Source organism: Cryptomeria japonica, chromosome 11 (assembly GCF_030272615.1).
Source record: "Cryptomeria japonica chromosome 11, Sugi_1.0, whole genome shotgun sequence".
In the NCBI taxonomy this organism is placed as follows: domain Eukaryota; kingdom Viridiplantae; phylum Streptophyta; class Pinopsida; order Cupressales; family Cupressaceae; genus Cryptomeria; species Cryptomeria japonica.
The window spans coordinates 298,458,884-298,472,726 of record NC_081415.1 but is presented as its reverse complement, the minus strand read 5'-3'; the positions used below and the strand labels follow the sequence as shown (position 1 = coordinate 298,472,726).

At 39.1% G+C, this 13,843-nt stretch overlaps 1 protein-coding gene across 1 annotated transcript in view; it reads left to right on the top strand.

Moving 5' to 3' along the window:
- LOC131072192 (uncharacterized) overlaps positions 1-13,843 on the top strand; it is a 114,852-nt gene that overhangs the window by 100,475 nt on the left and 534 nt on the right. The window contains exon 5 of the mRNA XM_058008269.2: positions 13,120-13,253. Within this exon, the coding sequence (XP_057864252.2) occupies positions 13,120-13,253 (134 nt within the window). The remainder of the gene's footprint in view (positions 1-13,119; positions 13,254-13,843) is intronic.

The window sequence follows — 13,843 nt, the reverse complement described above, 5'->3', positions numbered from 1 at the left end:
TCACCCAGGGGGCCGAATTTCGGAACCCCAGACCTTGGGGTTAAAATGAGAGAAATTCATAAAGTTTGCCAAAAATCGCCCAAAGGGCCGAATTTCGGACCCTGAGATTAAAATTTCAAAAAGTTTAAAGTTGCAAAAATCGCCCAGGGGGCCGAATTTCGGACCCTGGGATTAAAATGAGAGAAATTCATAAAGTTTGCAAAAAATCGCCTAGGGGGCCAAATTTCGGACCCTGGGGTTAAAATGAGAGAAATTCATAAAGTTTGCAAAAATCGCCCAGGGGGCCGAATTTCGGACCTTGGGGCCGAAATTTCAGAAAAGCTCCGAAAATTTGCAAAATGTGCCAGAGGTCCGAAAAATTCTTTAAATTTGCAAAATGTGCTAGAGGTCCGAAAAATACTTTAAAGTTGCAAAATGTGCCAGTGGTCCGAAAAATACTTTAAGTTTGCAAAATGTGCCAAAGGTCCGAAATTTGATAAGTTTGCAAAAAAGCGTGAAAGGTCCGAAATATGATAAGTTTGCAAAAACGTTGAAAGCTCCGAAATTTGTTAATTCTAGCGAAAGTGTCCAAATAGTCCGAAAATTGCAGGCATCCGAAGTTTACCTTGCTCGCGAAAGCTTCCAAAGGTTCGAGATTCACCATCTAGGGCGAAAATTGTAACACACAAGGCAAGCATAGGGGATTCGAGATTGGTAAAATCCCCATTCACCCGAAGTTCACATCGCAACACAAAAAGTTTATTAGACAGCAAAATGCAAACGCGAAGTTTCCGATTTAGGAGAAAGAGACGTGAGGTTTAAAAGTTTGCTAAACCCCCCCCCCCCCCCCCCCATGCCACGCAAAAATTTTCAAAACCCTCATAGCTCTGAAAATCGCATTTTAAGGTAAAGTGCGAAGTGTTTAATTTGGCAAAGCGCCTGAGTGCCGAGAATTGCGATTTAGAGTGAATGCAAAAAATTGATTAAAGTTTTAAATGGTCTCTAGATTCTCTGATTCACCGAAGTTTGCCAGCCGCAGCCCCTCTTCAGAATCACGTCCAACTAAATCGCCTAAAGTGAAAATCGCCTAGTTTAAAACTCGACATTGCAAATTCTTTTGAAACAACAGCCGCAAAAATTTGAATTAGAGAGATAACTGTTGGAATTCAAAATTTGCAGGGCTATCCATTCGTTCTTGCACAACAATTCGGGCAGTTTCTCGCCGTCCATTTTCACCAGGTAAGTATGCTCTACCTCTCTTGATCGTCTGAAATGTTTATAAATTGGATGCATGCCTGTGCAAATTTGATTAAAATGCTTAAATCTTCAAATTCGCATCTTTTTTCCGATTATTAAAATGTCATGCAAAGTAGTTGAAATTAGGATTTGCTCCTAAGGATCAGTTAGGAATTGCATTTTCAAACTTAGGAGAATTTTTCGAGCTTTGTCCCTTTTGAAAATTAATCCCGAAAATGCTTAAGTATAAATTCGCGATCAAAAGCTTCGTGAATAAATGTTTTGCTCAATCAAGCTCTCAGTTAGCCATATTTCGCTATTTCCAATCCAAATTTTGAATTAATCCTTGAATGCTGGCATATTCTCTAACCCACCTTACTTCTTTTATATCGCCCCGTAATCCGCGTCCGGCTGTGCAGGATAAATGCCTAAATCGACGGTGGAATCATCAAAAACGCCCGCTACAGCCGAGACATCGCAAGCATCCAAATCAGATATCCTACGCAAAGTTGAAAGGATGAAGTATCAGTATCAAAGAGGGGGATTGAGGGAGTCAAAAGTTCAAAGCATTTGGGACAATGTCGGTGATACCGACCTAGGCCATATTGATATCCAAGACTTTAGGAATCGGGTCTTCTCCCCTAACGCATATGGCAAGCCCAGATAGATGGTGGAAAGTGGCATCGCCCAAACAACAGGATTTCCTCTAGCAGTACAAAACTATGAGTTAGTGGTAGAGGCTGCCCGACATTATCAGCCAGGTTCCAGATTGGTGCTCCTCGAGAATATGACCCTCGCCAACTTCACTCCTGAGGCCATTGGCGATGCATTCGACATTCCCTTCCCAAACAATCCCACGGCCACGACTATAGACGAAGCACAGGGGGCATATGATATGAATCTGGCCAGATGCAAAACACTGATCAACAAAGAGTGGTACAAGGAGAGAAGGCCTCCAAGCGCCAGAATTGGAAAAAAGACCCCAAGAAGCGACTTTCACAATGAGCATGGGGATATGGTCACATTACTCAGCAGGGTTATGGGACTTCCTAAATCCAACTACTTTGAAGAGTGGATGTTTTATTTCACAGAGCAAGTCTTCGCAGGGAAGTCTAAGTTTTACTGGGCCCAGATTATAAGCGACAACATCCACACTCAGCTAATTGAACTCGAGAGCAAAAAGTACTTCACTGTGACCTCCTATTTGGTCTACATGTTCGCCAAGAACCAGCCACTGCCAGGTTTGATAATGAAAGGTGAAATCGGGAATGGGCCTGGTCAGGTAAAGGTATATGATTGTTACCCATAGCTTCACTATCAGGATATAGCTCAGAGAGAAAAGAACAGCCCAGCTTATGCAGTTGGCCAGTATGAGCGCATCAATGACGCCTTCACAATGCGCCTGGTCAGGTTAATGCAGGGAGGATTACACATAAGGCTCTCGGAGCAAGCTACTATTCTAGTACAGAGATATGGAGCCTGGTTCTTCCAGTTCCCAAGGTTCTCCTATATCCGAATAGCGGGCTTTGATGGTGCCCCTCTTTGACTTCCACGGTACCCAACCGACAAGATAGTTCTTATGGAGGTCGCAAGGCAGTCACGTCCGCTCGGTATCTTACTCAGAGATAGCAAGCAAGCTGGATTCACATTCCCCATGATTATAGGCAACCAAGATGTCCATCTGAAGACCCCCATCCTAGCAGAGGAATCCTTCGTAGAGCTAGCTTCCTATGGCCTACAAGAGCATTTTCCAAGGAAGTGCTTTGATCACGATAATCTGGCAAAGAGAGCCTATGGCAGGCGGTACAGAGCAAAGGAATCAGTTGAAGATTATTGGAAAAACTGCTCTGATGACTATGAGGTCCGGAGGCGTGAATATTCGAGGCTGAGTGTGCAACAAATGCGACTCTTTGAATACTGCCGGGTCTCGGATCAACTCACGGATTCAGGGAATTGTCTGCAAGTCCGGGAATTTGAGGCAGTGAGGCACCTTCTACCAACCGTTGATTGGTCGTAGGACCCTATCACTGATTTTGAGGCAGTCATGGCAGCCCCAACAAGATATACAGACCTATGGTTGCATCATCAGATTGAAAGACTAATTCATGAGGGAGTCCAGTTCACCTACCACTTAATGGGCAACCTCGATTCTCAGTCCTCCGAAGATGAGGGAACTTCCAGTGCACCCAGAGAAGAAATTGAGAAACCTGAAAAGAGAAAGAAGGCTAAGGCTTGCAGAGGTACTCGGACGTTCAAGAGAACAAGAAGGGAAAAGATTCCTGTAAGAAGACCAGAGGTCACTTCATCGTCAAAGGACCCTAGTTCGTTCGACGATGTAGTAGAATTGGATTATATACCTGCTCCTCCTTCCCAGAGTGACATCGATGCATTTGGAGCTGATGATCCTCCCGCACCCGACATGCTAGAAGTCGAGCTAATAGCTATTGAACCAGTCGAGCCAGGTGACCAAATTGAGGAAGGAGAAATTCCATCCATCTAGGAGATCAAAGTGCATGAACCCACGCAACAGAGTCGCCATGAACTGCTGCTCCATAACACTGCCAAAGATGACTCTACCGTTGAAGGAGAGCAAAAAACAGAGGAGACCCACGAGCTTGAAAAGATCGAAGAGCTACCATCACACGAAGGCATCAGACAATTGTTCAGTGAAGTAGGAGAAAACTCTGCTGCAAGTAAAGAGCTTGACACCTCCTCCACCCCTCCGGTAACAGAATAGCTACGAATTTGCGATGAGTCGGCTGAAAACATCAAAGAACAGAATGTAAACTTAACCATATCATCAGCCCAAACAGTACCTCAAGAATGGTTGATTGCCAGAGCCCAGCACAAGGCCGCCACCAAACCACCTATTGATTTGGAGGACATCTTCTCACGCATGGACCAAGCTAAAGCTAAGGGGAAGAAAAGGCCCAAGGCATATTCGAGAATGACTAAAGATGATCAAAGGAACCACACTCTTCACATTGCCACCCCGCCTGTAGACAAGCCAGCATATCAGATTACACTGGCGGATTATAGCATCACGACCATCCCCATCGGACGAGCCACTAAGTAACAGGAAAAGGAGGAATTCAAGGATTCAGTACAGAACATGCTCATGCAACTTGAAGAGATAACAGTTGAAAAGGACATGTATCGAGCTCGTGCTGAGCAGGCCGAGGGATACATCGATCAACTCCTGAGCCCATTACACAATGCTTCCGAATCCCACATTCCCTTGACAACATTGGCCCAGAGGACCACAACAGAATTTGAAGGAGTACGGGACACTGCAAGGGCCTTCAAGGAATGGATACAAGGCATCAAAGGGAGGGGAGAACGAATCCTCGAAGAAGTAAAAGAGATGGCTCACCATCGAGAGACCACCCTGGTCCGGCTATTAGAGGTAAAAAGGGAATCCCTTAGAATGCATGAAGTGGCTGCCACTACTCTTCCCCTCATGAGAGCTCTCTTCTAGACCCATGCACAGATTCCTACATTACCCACCATCCTAGATCCTCGTAACATCAGCACTCTTAAGGAATGGTACTGGACTATCACCATGAAGAATGACACAAGAGAAATCATTGATAAAGAACACGATGCGTGTGAAACAATTCTGAACACCATGCAAGAACTTGGCAAAATGATCCTCCGATCAATGGTCTCGGGATGGCAAAATGCCCTGTCCGATACAATGATACGACCAGACTGGGAAGAAAGACTAGGGACGGATAGGATCACCTATTCCGTTAAGGACCTAAGTTTTGCTGGTCAATTCCAGTTAGACATGTTGTGCTTCGAGCGTAATCGTTCCAGCTGGAAGGATGGTTTGAAGCACGTGGACCAATATCTCGAAGGCATGCAATATAAAATTCGTCATCCTCCTATGCCTCCCTTTAGTCTATTATTCCAATTATGCATTAGGTTCCAGGAGTATGTTTGTGAGGAGCGTGCGGCAGGTCGTGATCTTTGGCAGGAATTATTTGCATAGTGAAAATGAGTTCTTGGAAAAGGAATCTACAAATGGAAAAGAGAAAGTGCTTTTCTCCTTTTAAATCTTGAAAATGCGCTTTTTGGCCAAAAGGTCATGTTTGACTTCCAAGTCAACTAAAATGTAAAACTTTATGTATGCACCTTTTTGGGATTATTTTTGGATATGTTCTAATTGCCTTTTTGGGTAGTTATTACTCCCTTTGGGGTGGTTGTTGATATTTGCCTCCCATTTATGGGTATGGGCAGCCATGTTTTATGGATGAATTTGGGCCACTTGTTTAGATTAGATCTTGGCCATTCATCCATTTTGAAGCCTATTTAAGGGACTGCTTTTCCCTCATTTTGTAAGAAGTTCTTGAATTGTTGTAAAAGCTCTGGCGAAATTTGCAGGATTTAATGCAAAGTTAAGACTGTTTCCAAGTTTCCTTGTGAGTGCATGGTGTCCTTCATTAATTTAGAAATTTTTCAGTCATGTTTCTTTCCTTTACATAGCATTTGCAAATAAATATTCGATAGAATCCTCGCTGTTCACACCATTAGGGAATGGCTGATTGCCTTTCCTTCTGCATGGTTAATCTGAACCGTTCATATACTTAGTTCGGTTATTGAATGCTCACTGAATGAACGTAAAAATTTTGATGTTGTATTTGATAGCATGAAAATCCTATTTTCCTTTGAAGATCGCACTAGATTTATGCAAGTATTGTGCTTAAATAGCTGGTGATGCTTAGTCTAGTTATTTGGAGGTGTCCGTCTGTTTATTGAATCTGCTATCTTAGTTAAAATTTATATTTTTATGTATCTCTCTCTCCCTATCCTTCCCTTTTTCCCTTTTTTTATCAAGAGAATCCGCAGTCCTTTTGAAGACAGTATCAACCCAACTCGAACCATTTGATAAGCAAGACCATTAAAGTTTTGGGGAACTCATCCAGCAATCGCCTATCTCACCGTAAGTCCCTCTTGTGTTTCCAGCATAAACATATCAAACCACTGAGCAATCCCGCAGTCAAGACCTGACAATCAAAACCTTGAGGTCGTCCCCTTTGATCAAATAAAAAACAACATTAGGGATTTCCTTATCTCAAGAGAGGATAGGATACTCAGCAAGTTTATTCTATTCTGCTTTGGCCGGATGAAGTCGCAAGTTCAGCGATTTTAGATACGTCAACAAGTAGGAGAAGGCAGAAATTGTTGCCTGAGTTGTAAATGAACTCCATTTTCATTGAAGTTATGGTGAAGTGTGTTGTTTCTTTACAATGTGTATGGTTTCTTGTTGGATCTTCATGTTAGATGATAAATAAATTAGATTGAATGGAAGAATTTGTTGAAAGTATTCAAGTGGAATCTGCCTAGTCCATACCACTAGCCTCTTATTGATTGTAAGCGTGCCTTGTGTGGTCAACTGGAATGATATGAGCTTAACTTCGAATCGTTCTACATTCATTGTTTATGCATTATAACTTGAATGGTGATCGATGTTTGATGGTATTGATTCAAATATCTTTGAAATATCCTTAGAAGATTGCACTGAGTTTGTGTCAAATTGTTCAAGTTGATGGTGAGATCTCGCTTAGTAGGATTCCATCTAATCATTCACTCATCTTCCTACATTCTTAGGATTAGAATAGACTCTCTCAACCCCTCATCTTTTGCCATTTTTTTTCAAACTCCAGCTAGTTGAGGATCAAAAGCATCACCATATTGTAACATCAGATGATCTAAGTTCCAGCGAATCAAGTATTCAGGCATTCAAATGTAAGTCCCTTTGTGATTCCAACATAATCACATCAACCAATGGAGCTTATCCACACGTAGTGACCCTACATTCATGAACCTTGGAGTCTTCTCAAGTGATCCTTAAGCTAATCTTCAACATTTGAGAGATTTTGTTCAAGAGAGGATAATATACTCTTGGGTATTTTATTCTGTGTTCGCATGTGCATAACAAACACATCAATAGGGGGATTAACAAAAAAACAAAAAAAAATTGTCTGAATTCTTATGGGTTCACTCCTAGTTTGGCTAAATCTGCCTAGATCCTCCTTGGGTAACTTGATTTCATTGACAAATGCATCTATCAAAATGCGTGCCTTGCTGGAATCCGTAGGGAAACTGAATTGGATTGTGGATTTGTTTTGAAACAGACCTAGATTTGGCCAATCCCTTCACAAATCTAGTAGTATAGTTCTATAGGCTAGTGGCGATCAGTCCAAGGACAAAGGTAAAAATTGTGGTTAATGGGGTCTCAAAGTTGAGGATGGTGGATGGTATGGAGAGTGTTTCTACTCCTAATTAGGGTCGCCCTAAGTTTGGCAGGTCTCTTGAGTTTGATTCTTTGCAAGGTACTGAGCAAGACAAAGTGGGTTTAATGGAAATTAACTTAGAGCTACAAATTAACATTTTGAAGTGGTTTTTCAATGAAAACAATAGGCACAAATCTAGATTGATTCTCTTCAACCCAATGTAATTGAGAGCTCCCCTCCCTTGTTGAGTGCTAATAATGGGCAATGGGACCTTGTCGGTGAGATTTACAAGCTCAATGAGATCAAATCGTAGAACAAAAGACTGGACATGCTTTGTAATGAACTTGGCATTATAAAGGAAAATTTGAAGAAATCTTGCAGTTGAGTTGAACAGCTATTAAAACTGCATCACTAGTGTACATATGCTCCACGAAGGGAGGGTGGGGGAGAAAAAGGGGTAGTTGGACTCAGGCCCTAGCAAGCATATCAGAAACCAAACCAAGAAGGTTATTGAGGTTGAGGATTTGGAAGATGATTTTCTTGAGGATCATTTGCACTTCTTGATGGAGGAATAGTAGGCTATCAAAACCCTCCACATCTTGCCCTCAACCATGTAATGTGCTTCAATTGGTTCATTGCTGGTTTGGTTGTCAGTTAGCTGTTTGCTTCCCACTTTCTCATTGCATTGCAGCCTTTTTGGCGTGTATTTTTCGTGATGTTGGTACTCTTAGCTTGCCTCACTTTCTTGTAGAAGGGTTTGGGTCTCTTTGAAAACCCAATCTTTACTAATTAATACAAAAAAGAGTGGTGTGTGCAAGAAAATTAAAAAAGTAGGATATCATCTTGTTTTGTTGTCACATCATTGATCACTTTTATCTTATCTGGATCAATTTTTGTTTTTGTCTTACACACAACATGACCCAATGATTTCATGCAAGGTACCACTAATTAATAGTTCTTAGAATTCAATAGCAAGCATTCTTTCCACCATAGCTGCATGCATTGAGATATAAGATCATCCCATATTTCATGTATACACCATATGAAAATAATATTGTAATATTGATATAATGGTCATCTTAGTGGTTTAGTATTTAGAAACTTCTGTTTATGTCTTTCTTCTTTAGTTAGTTTTAGGAAGTTTCCTTTCTGTCTTTCGTGTTTCTATTCTCTATCTTTTCCATTATGGAACGATTGTCTTGTAATTTTCTATATAAGGAGTATTCCCATGGTTACCGAGAGACTTGTCTCCTACCCCTTGAGACGCGTCTCCAGTACTGGAGACGTCTCTGGAAATTTCCCAATGCACAAGCCATTTAGACTAGCTATAATACTAGCAGTATAAGCAATATTAATTTCAATTCTTGTTCAATTTTACTTTTAATGTTAAACTTTACCATTATTCTTGTTTTCAAAGTTCTATTCATGATAATTTTTGAATTTTTTAAAATTATATTAAAAAAAATTGGCATTTCCAAGAATCCCACATCTCATGTTTTTGGAAATTATTCGTATCAGTACTGATACCAGTCTCCGACATCTCCAAGTACCCCCGTCTCTTGGTAACCTTGAGTATTCCTCTCCTTAACCAATATACAACATTGAATTATCATTTCATGGTATCAAAGCTTAGGTTCTTTTTTGGTGAATTTTTTAGTAAAAAAAATTCATGGGTTTTGTGATTTTTTTCCACAAAAAATCATGGAAGGGTTTTGCTTGATTTTTTTCCTAAAAAATCAAGAAATTTTATTTCTGCTTACTACTTGTGATGGCCACAATTAAAGTTTTTGAACAGACTGGGGGATTTTGTACAATTTTCTCCTCAAAATTCATGCATGTGTTTTTTTTTTTTTTCTACAAAAAATCATGGAGGGTTTTGCACGGTTTTCTCTTCAAAAATCATGGTTTCTTTGTTTGTTATTTGAACGATTTTTTTCATACAAAAAATGTGGGTTCTTTCTCTACAAGAGGGTTTTAGGATTTTTTGCACAAAAAAACATGAATGGTTTTGCTGTTTTCTGGGTTTTTTATTTTTTTCCAAAAAAATCATGATGGGTTTTTTTTGCGCAAGTTTTCAGAAGCTGATTTCAGTGTCTCTGGATAAATGCAGGGATGACTTTGTTACCCAACATCATGTTGGAAGGATTGTGGTAAAAGGATTATGGTCAGTGTTCCAAGCAAACGCATTTCCCCCCCCAAGGCCCAAGTCCCCCCGTCCCCGAAACTTTTTCCCTTTGTCCCCCTGCCCCCAAAGTCCATCCCCCCATCTCCCCATCCCCAACGGCTGTGGAACAATGATTATGTTTAACTTGGTCATATCCATAAATTTTGTAGAACCAGGGAGGGTCTCAACAACAAGCTCATTTCGCAGAGCGTTCTGAGAAGGGGGTAGCCTTTTATGCATTCATGGCTAAATGACTTGCAGATTATGTCAAGTCTTTTGTAGGGTAGTTAGTAGAATGACCATTATGGGTATTAAAATAATATTGTAATATTGATATAATGGTCATCTTAGTCATTTAGTTAGTATTTAGAAAATCTCGTTTATGTCTTTTGTCTTTAGTTGGTTTTAGGAAGTTTCCTTTTTGTCTTTCGTGTTTCTATTCTTGGTTGTTTATGTTATGGAAAGATTGTCTTGTAATTTTCTATATAAGGAGCATTCCTCTCCTTAATTTACAAAAACAAAAAAAATTTGTCTTTGAATTCTAATGGGTTCACTCGTTGTTTGGCTAGATTTGCCTGGATCCTCCATTGGTTACTTGAGTTCATCGAAAAATCCATCTCCTCAAATGGATGCCCTGTTGGAATCCGTAGGGGAACTGAATTGGAGTGTGGATTTGATTTGAAACAGACCTAGATTTGCCCAAATCCCTTGGCAAATCTAGTAGTATACTTCAATAGGTTAGTGGTGATTAGTCCAAGGACAAAGATAAAATTGTGCTTGATGGGATCTTAGAGTTGAGGATGGTGGATGGTATGGAGAGTGTTTCTACTCCTAGTTAGGGTCGCCCTAAGTTTGGTGGGCTTGTTGAGTTTGATTCTTTGCAAGGTATTGAGCAAAACAAAGTGGGTTAATTGGAAATTAACTTAGAGCTACAAAATAACATTTTGAAGTGGTTTTCCAATGAAAACAATAGGCACAAATCTAGATTGATTCTCTTGAACCCAATGTAATTAAGAGCCCCCCTCCCTTGTTGAGTGCTGATAATGGGTAATGGGACCTTGTGGATGAGATTTACGAGCTCAAGGAGAACAAATTGTAGGACAAAAGATTGGACATGCTTTGCAATGACTTGGCATTATAAAGGAAGATTTGAAGAAATCTTGTAGTTGAGTTGAACAACTATAAAAATTGCATATCAAAATTCAAACCAAGAATGTTATTGAGGTTGAGGATTTGGAAGATGATTTTCTCAAGGATCATTTGCACTTCTTGATGGAGGAATAATAGGCTATCAAAACCCTCCACATCTTGCCCTGAACAATGCAATGTGCTTCAATTGCTTCTTTGGTGATTTTGTTGTCAGTTAGCTGTTTGTTCCCCATTTTCTCATTGCTTTGCAGCCTTTTTGGTGTGTATTTTCATGATGTTGGTACTCTTAGCTTGCCTCACTTTCTTGTAGAAGGGTTTGGGCCTGTTTGAAAACCCAATCTTTACTAATTAATACAAAAAAGAGTGATGAGTCCAAGAAAATAAAAAACTTGGATAACATCTTGTTTTGTTGTCACCTCATTGATCACTTTTATCTTATTTGGATGAATTTTCATGCAAGGCACCACTAATCAACAGTTCTTAGAATTCAATAGCAAGCATTCTTTCCACCATAGCTGCATGCATTGAGATGTTAGATCATCCATATTTCATATATACACCATATTAAAATAATATTTAATATTGATATAATGGTCATCTCTCATTTAGTTAGTATTTAAAAACTTCTGTTTATGTCTTTCATCTTCAGTTAGTTTTAGTATGTTTCATTTTTTGTCTTTCGTGTTTCTATTCTCAATCGTTTCCGTTTTTTTATATAAGGAGCATTCCTTCCTGAATTAATATACAATAATGAACTATCATTTCATGGTATCAAAGGTTAGGTTTTTTTTTGGCAAAATTCTTTAGTAAAAAAATGTGCGTTTTGTGATTTTTTTCCACAAAAATCATGGAAGGGTTTTGCTTGATTTTTTTCCACAAAAATCAAGGAGTTTTATTTTTGTTTACTACTCTTGATGGCCACGAGTAAAGTTTTTGAATAGACCGTGTGGGGTTTTGTACGATTCTCCTCAAAAATCATGGATGGGTTTTCTAATTTTTCTCAACAAAAAATTATGGAGGTTTTGCATGATTTTCTCTTCAAAAATCATAGTTTCTTTGTTCGTTATTTGCGCGATTTTTTTTCACTAAAAAATTGTGGGTTCTTTCTCTACTAGAGGGTTTTCTGATTTTTTCCACAAAAATCATTAAGGGTGTTGCTGTTTTCTGATTTTTTATTAAAAAAACATCATGATAGGTTTTTTGCGCAAGTTTTGAGATGCCGATCTCCTTGTCTCTGGATAAAGGGAGGGATGGCTTTGTTACCCAACAACATGTTGTAAGGATTGTGGTAGAAGGATTGTGGTAAACTTGGTCACATCCAGAAGTTCTGTAGAACTATGGAGGGTCTCAGTAGTAGGCTCATGTCGCAGAGCGTTCTGAAGAGAAGGGGGTGGTCTTCTATGGATTTGTGGCCAAATGACTTGCAGATTATGTGAAGTTTTTTGTGAGGTAAATGACCTGCAAATTATGTGAAGTCTTTTGTAGGGTAGTTAGTAGAATGACCATTAAGGGAGTGTATTAAAATAATATTGTAATATTGATAATCTTAGTCATTTAGTTAGTATTTAGAAACTTCCTTTTATGTCTTTCGTCTTTAGTTAGTTTTAGGAAGTTTCCTTTCTGTCTTTCATGTTTCTATTCTCGATCATTTCCATTATGTAAAGATTGCCTTGTTATTTTGTATATATGGAGTATTCATCTCTTTCATTAATATATAACATTGAATTATCATTTCACACCACTTATCCAAAAAGATTTTTAAATCCTTATTGTACAATCCTTGATGGACACACAGCATTTTTCTTCAGAAATTAGTAAACCTGTGATATAAGTCATGGAGCATTCTTCTATATGCATATATATTCCTAATACTAAAATATTTGAAATCCTGCTGAACTTTCACTATGTTAATTTAATTATATCCCAAAAAGTATATCTTGCTTCTTAGCACTTCCCCAAAAATTAATGCCTTTTTACAGAGTTGGAAAGAGATCTTTGTCGATTCTTTCATGTCACTAGGGCAAGTTTAGGAATCATATCAAGACCTTTTCCAGCGAGGACGAATAATCCTGGTTAACCTAAACTGTACCCTGAGATAGAATCATTTACAAAAGAAGGCAATCTATATATTTTATGCAACACATAAACAACTAATAAAGTCGACTGATTTTGTGGAGACGAGTGCATTGTCAAATGCATTGAAGGCATTGGCTGAGTTTTGTTGTCTAATAGTGAATAGCTCCACAATCCCTCATGATGGTTAGTAGTAATACCATTAAAATTACTATTGTTTATCTGTTTTCAAATATGTGCTCAGACAAATAATGTGCGGTTTTTGTGCACTATATGCAGGTTAATCTACATATGGATTCATCACACGCTAGTGATTCTTTATTACAGGAAAGCTCGACTGGGATATGTGATCCAGTGTCTAGCCATTGCATGCCTCTTGGGAGACAAAATATAGAGGTTTGCAGATGTTACAGGTAACCTCTCACCATATTTAAAATTTTTCATTTCTTACAGGGAGAATGGTTTCTTGTCCTTCATTTATCATTAGGATGGTGAGTCATGGAATCATAGGTTAGGAAATCTGGTTAACTGTAAGCTAAAATGCTTTTGATAAGAGTCTAAGATAACTGATGTATGATGTAATTACAAGAGGTACAAGGAAAATGGATGGGAGAGGCAGGGGCTGAGCCGTGTCAAAACATTTTTGTAGTCTTGAATTTGCTTCGTTATCTCATAAAAATATGTCTCTGACTTTCTGTTCAATTGTATATAAGATAAGCCAAAACGATTTAGATTAGTACTCAATCTAAAGACCATAGGTTCTCATGGTGTGCCCAGTCAGTTGGATCCTGGCAAATTGTTTCACATCCTTAGTTGTAACTCTTGTAAATTATCATTACAGATGCTTCTCATGTAATGTTGATATTTGGGCAATTGCATGGTCATGTGTAAAGGTTGAGGGCTAAATGATATTCCTATTTAATACCATACACTGGGAAACAAATTTCTTCTGAGATTTTGTGCTTGACGCTTGACTTCTTACACTAGAGGTGCATGGTCATAC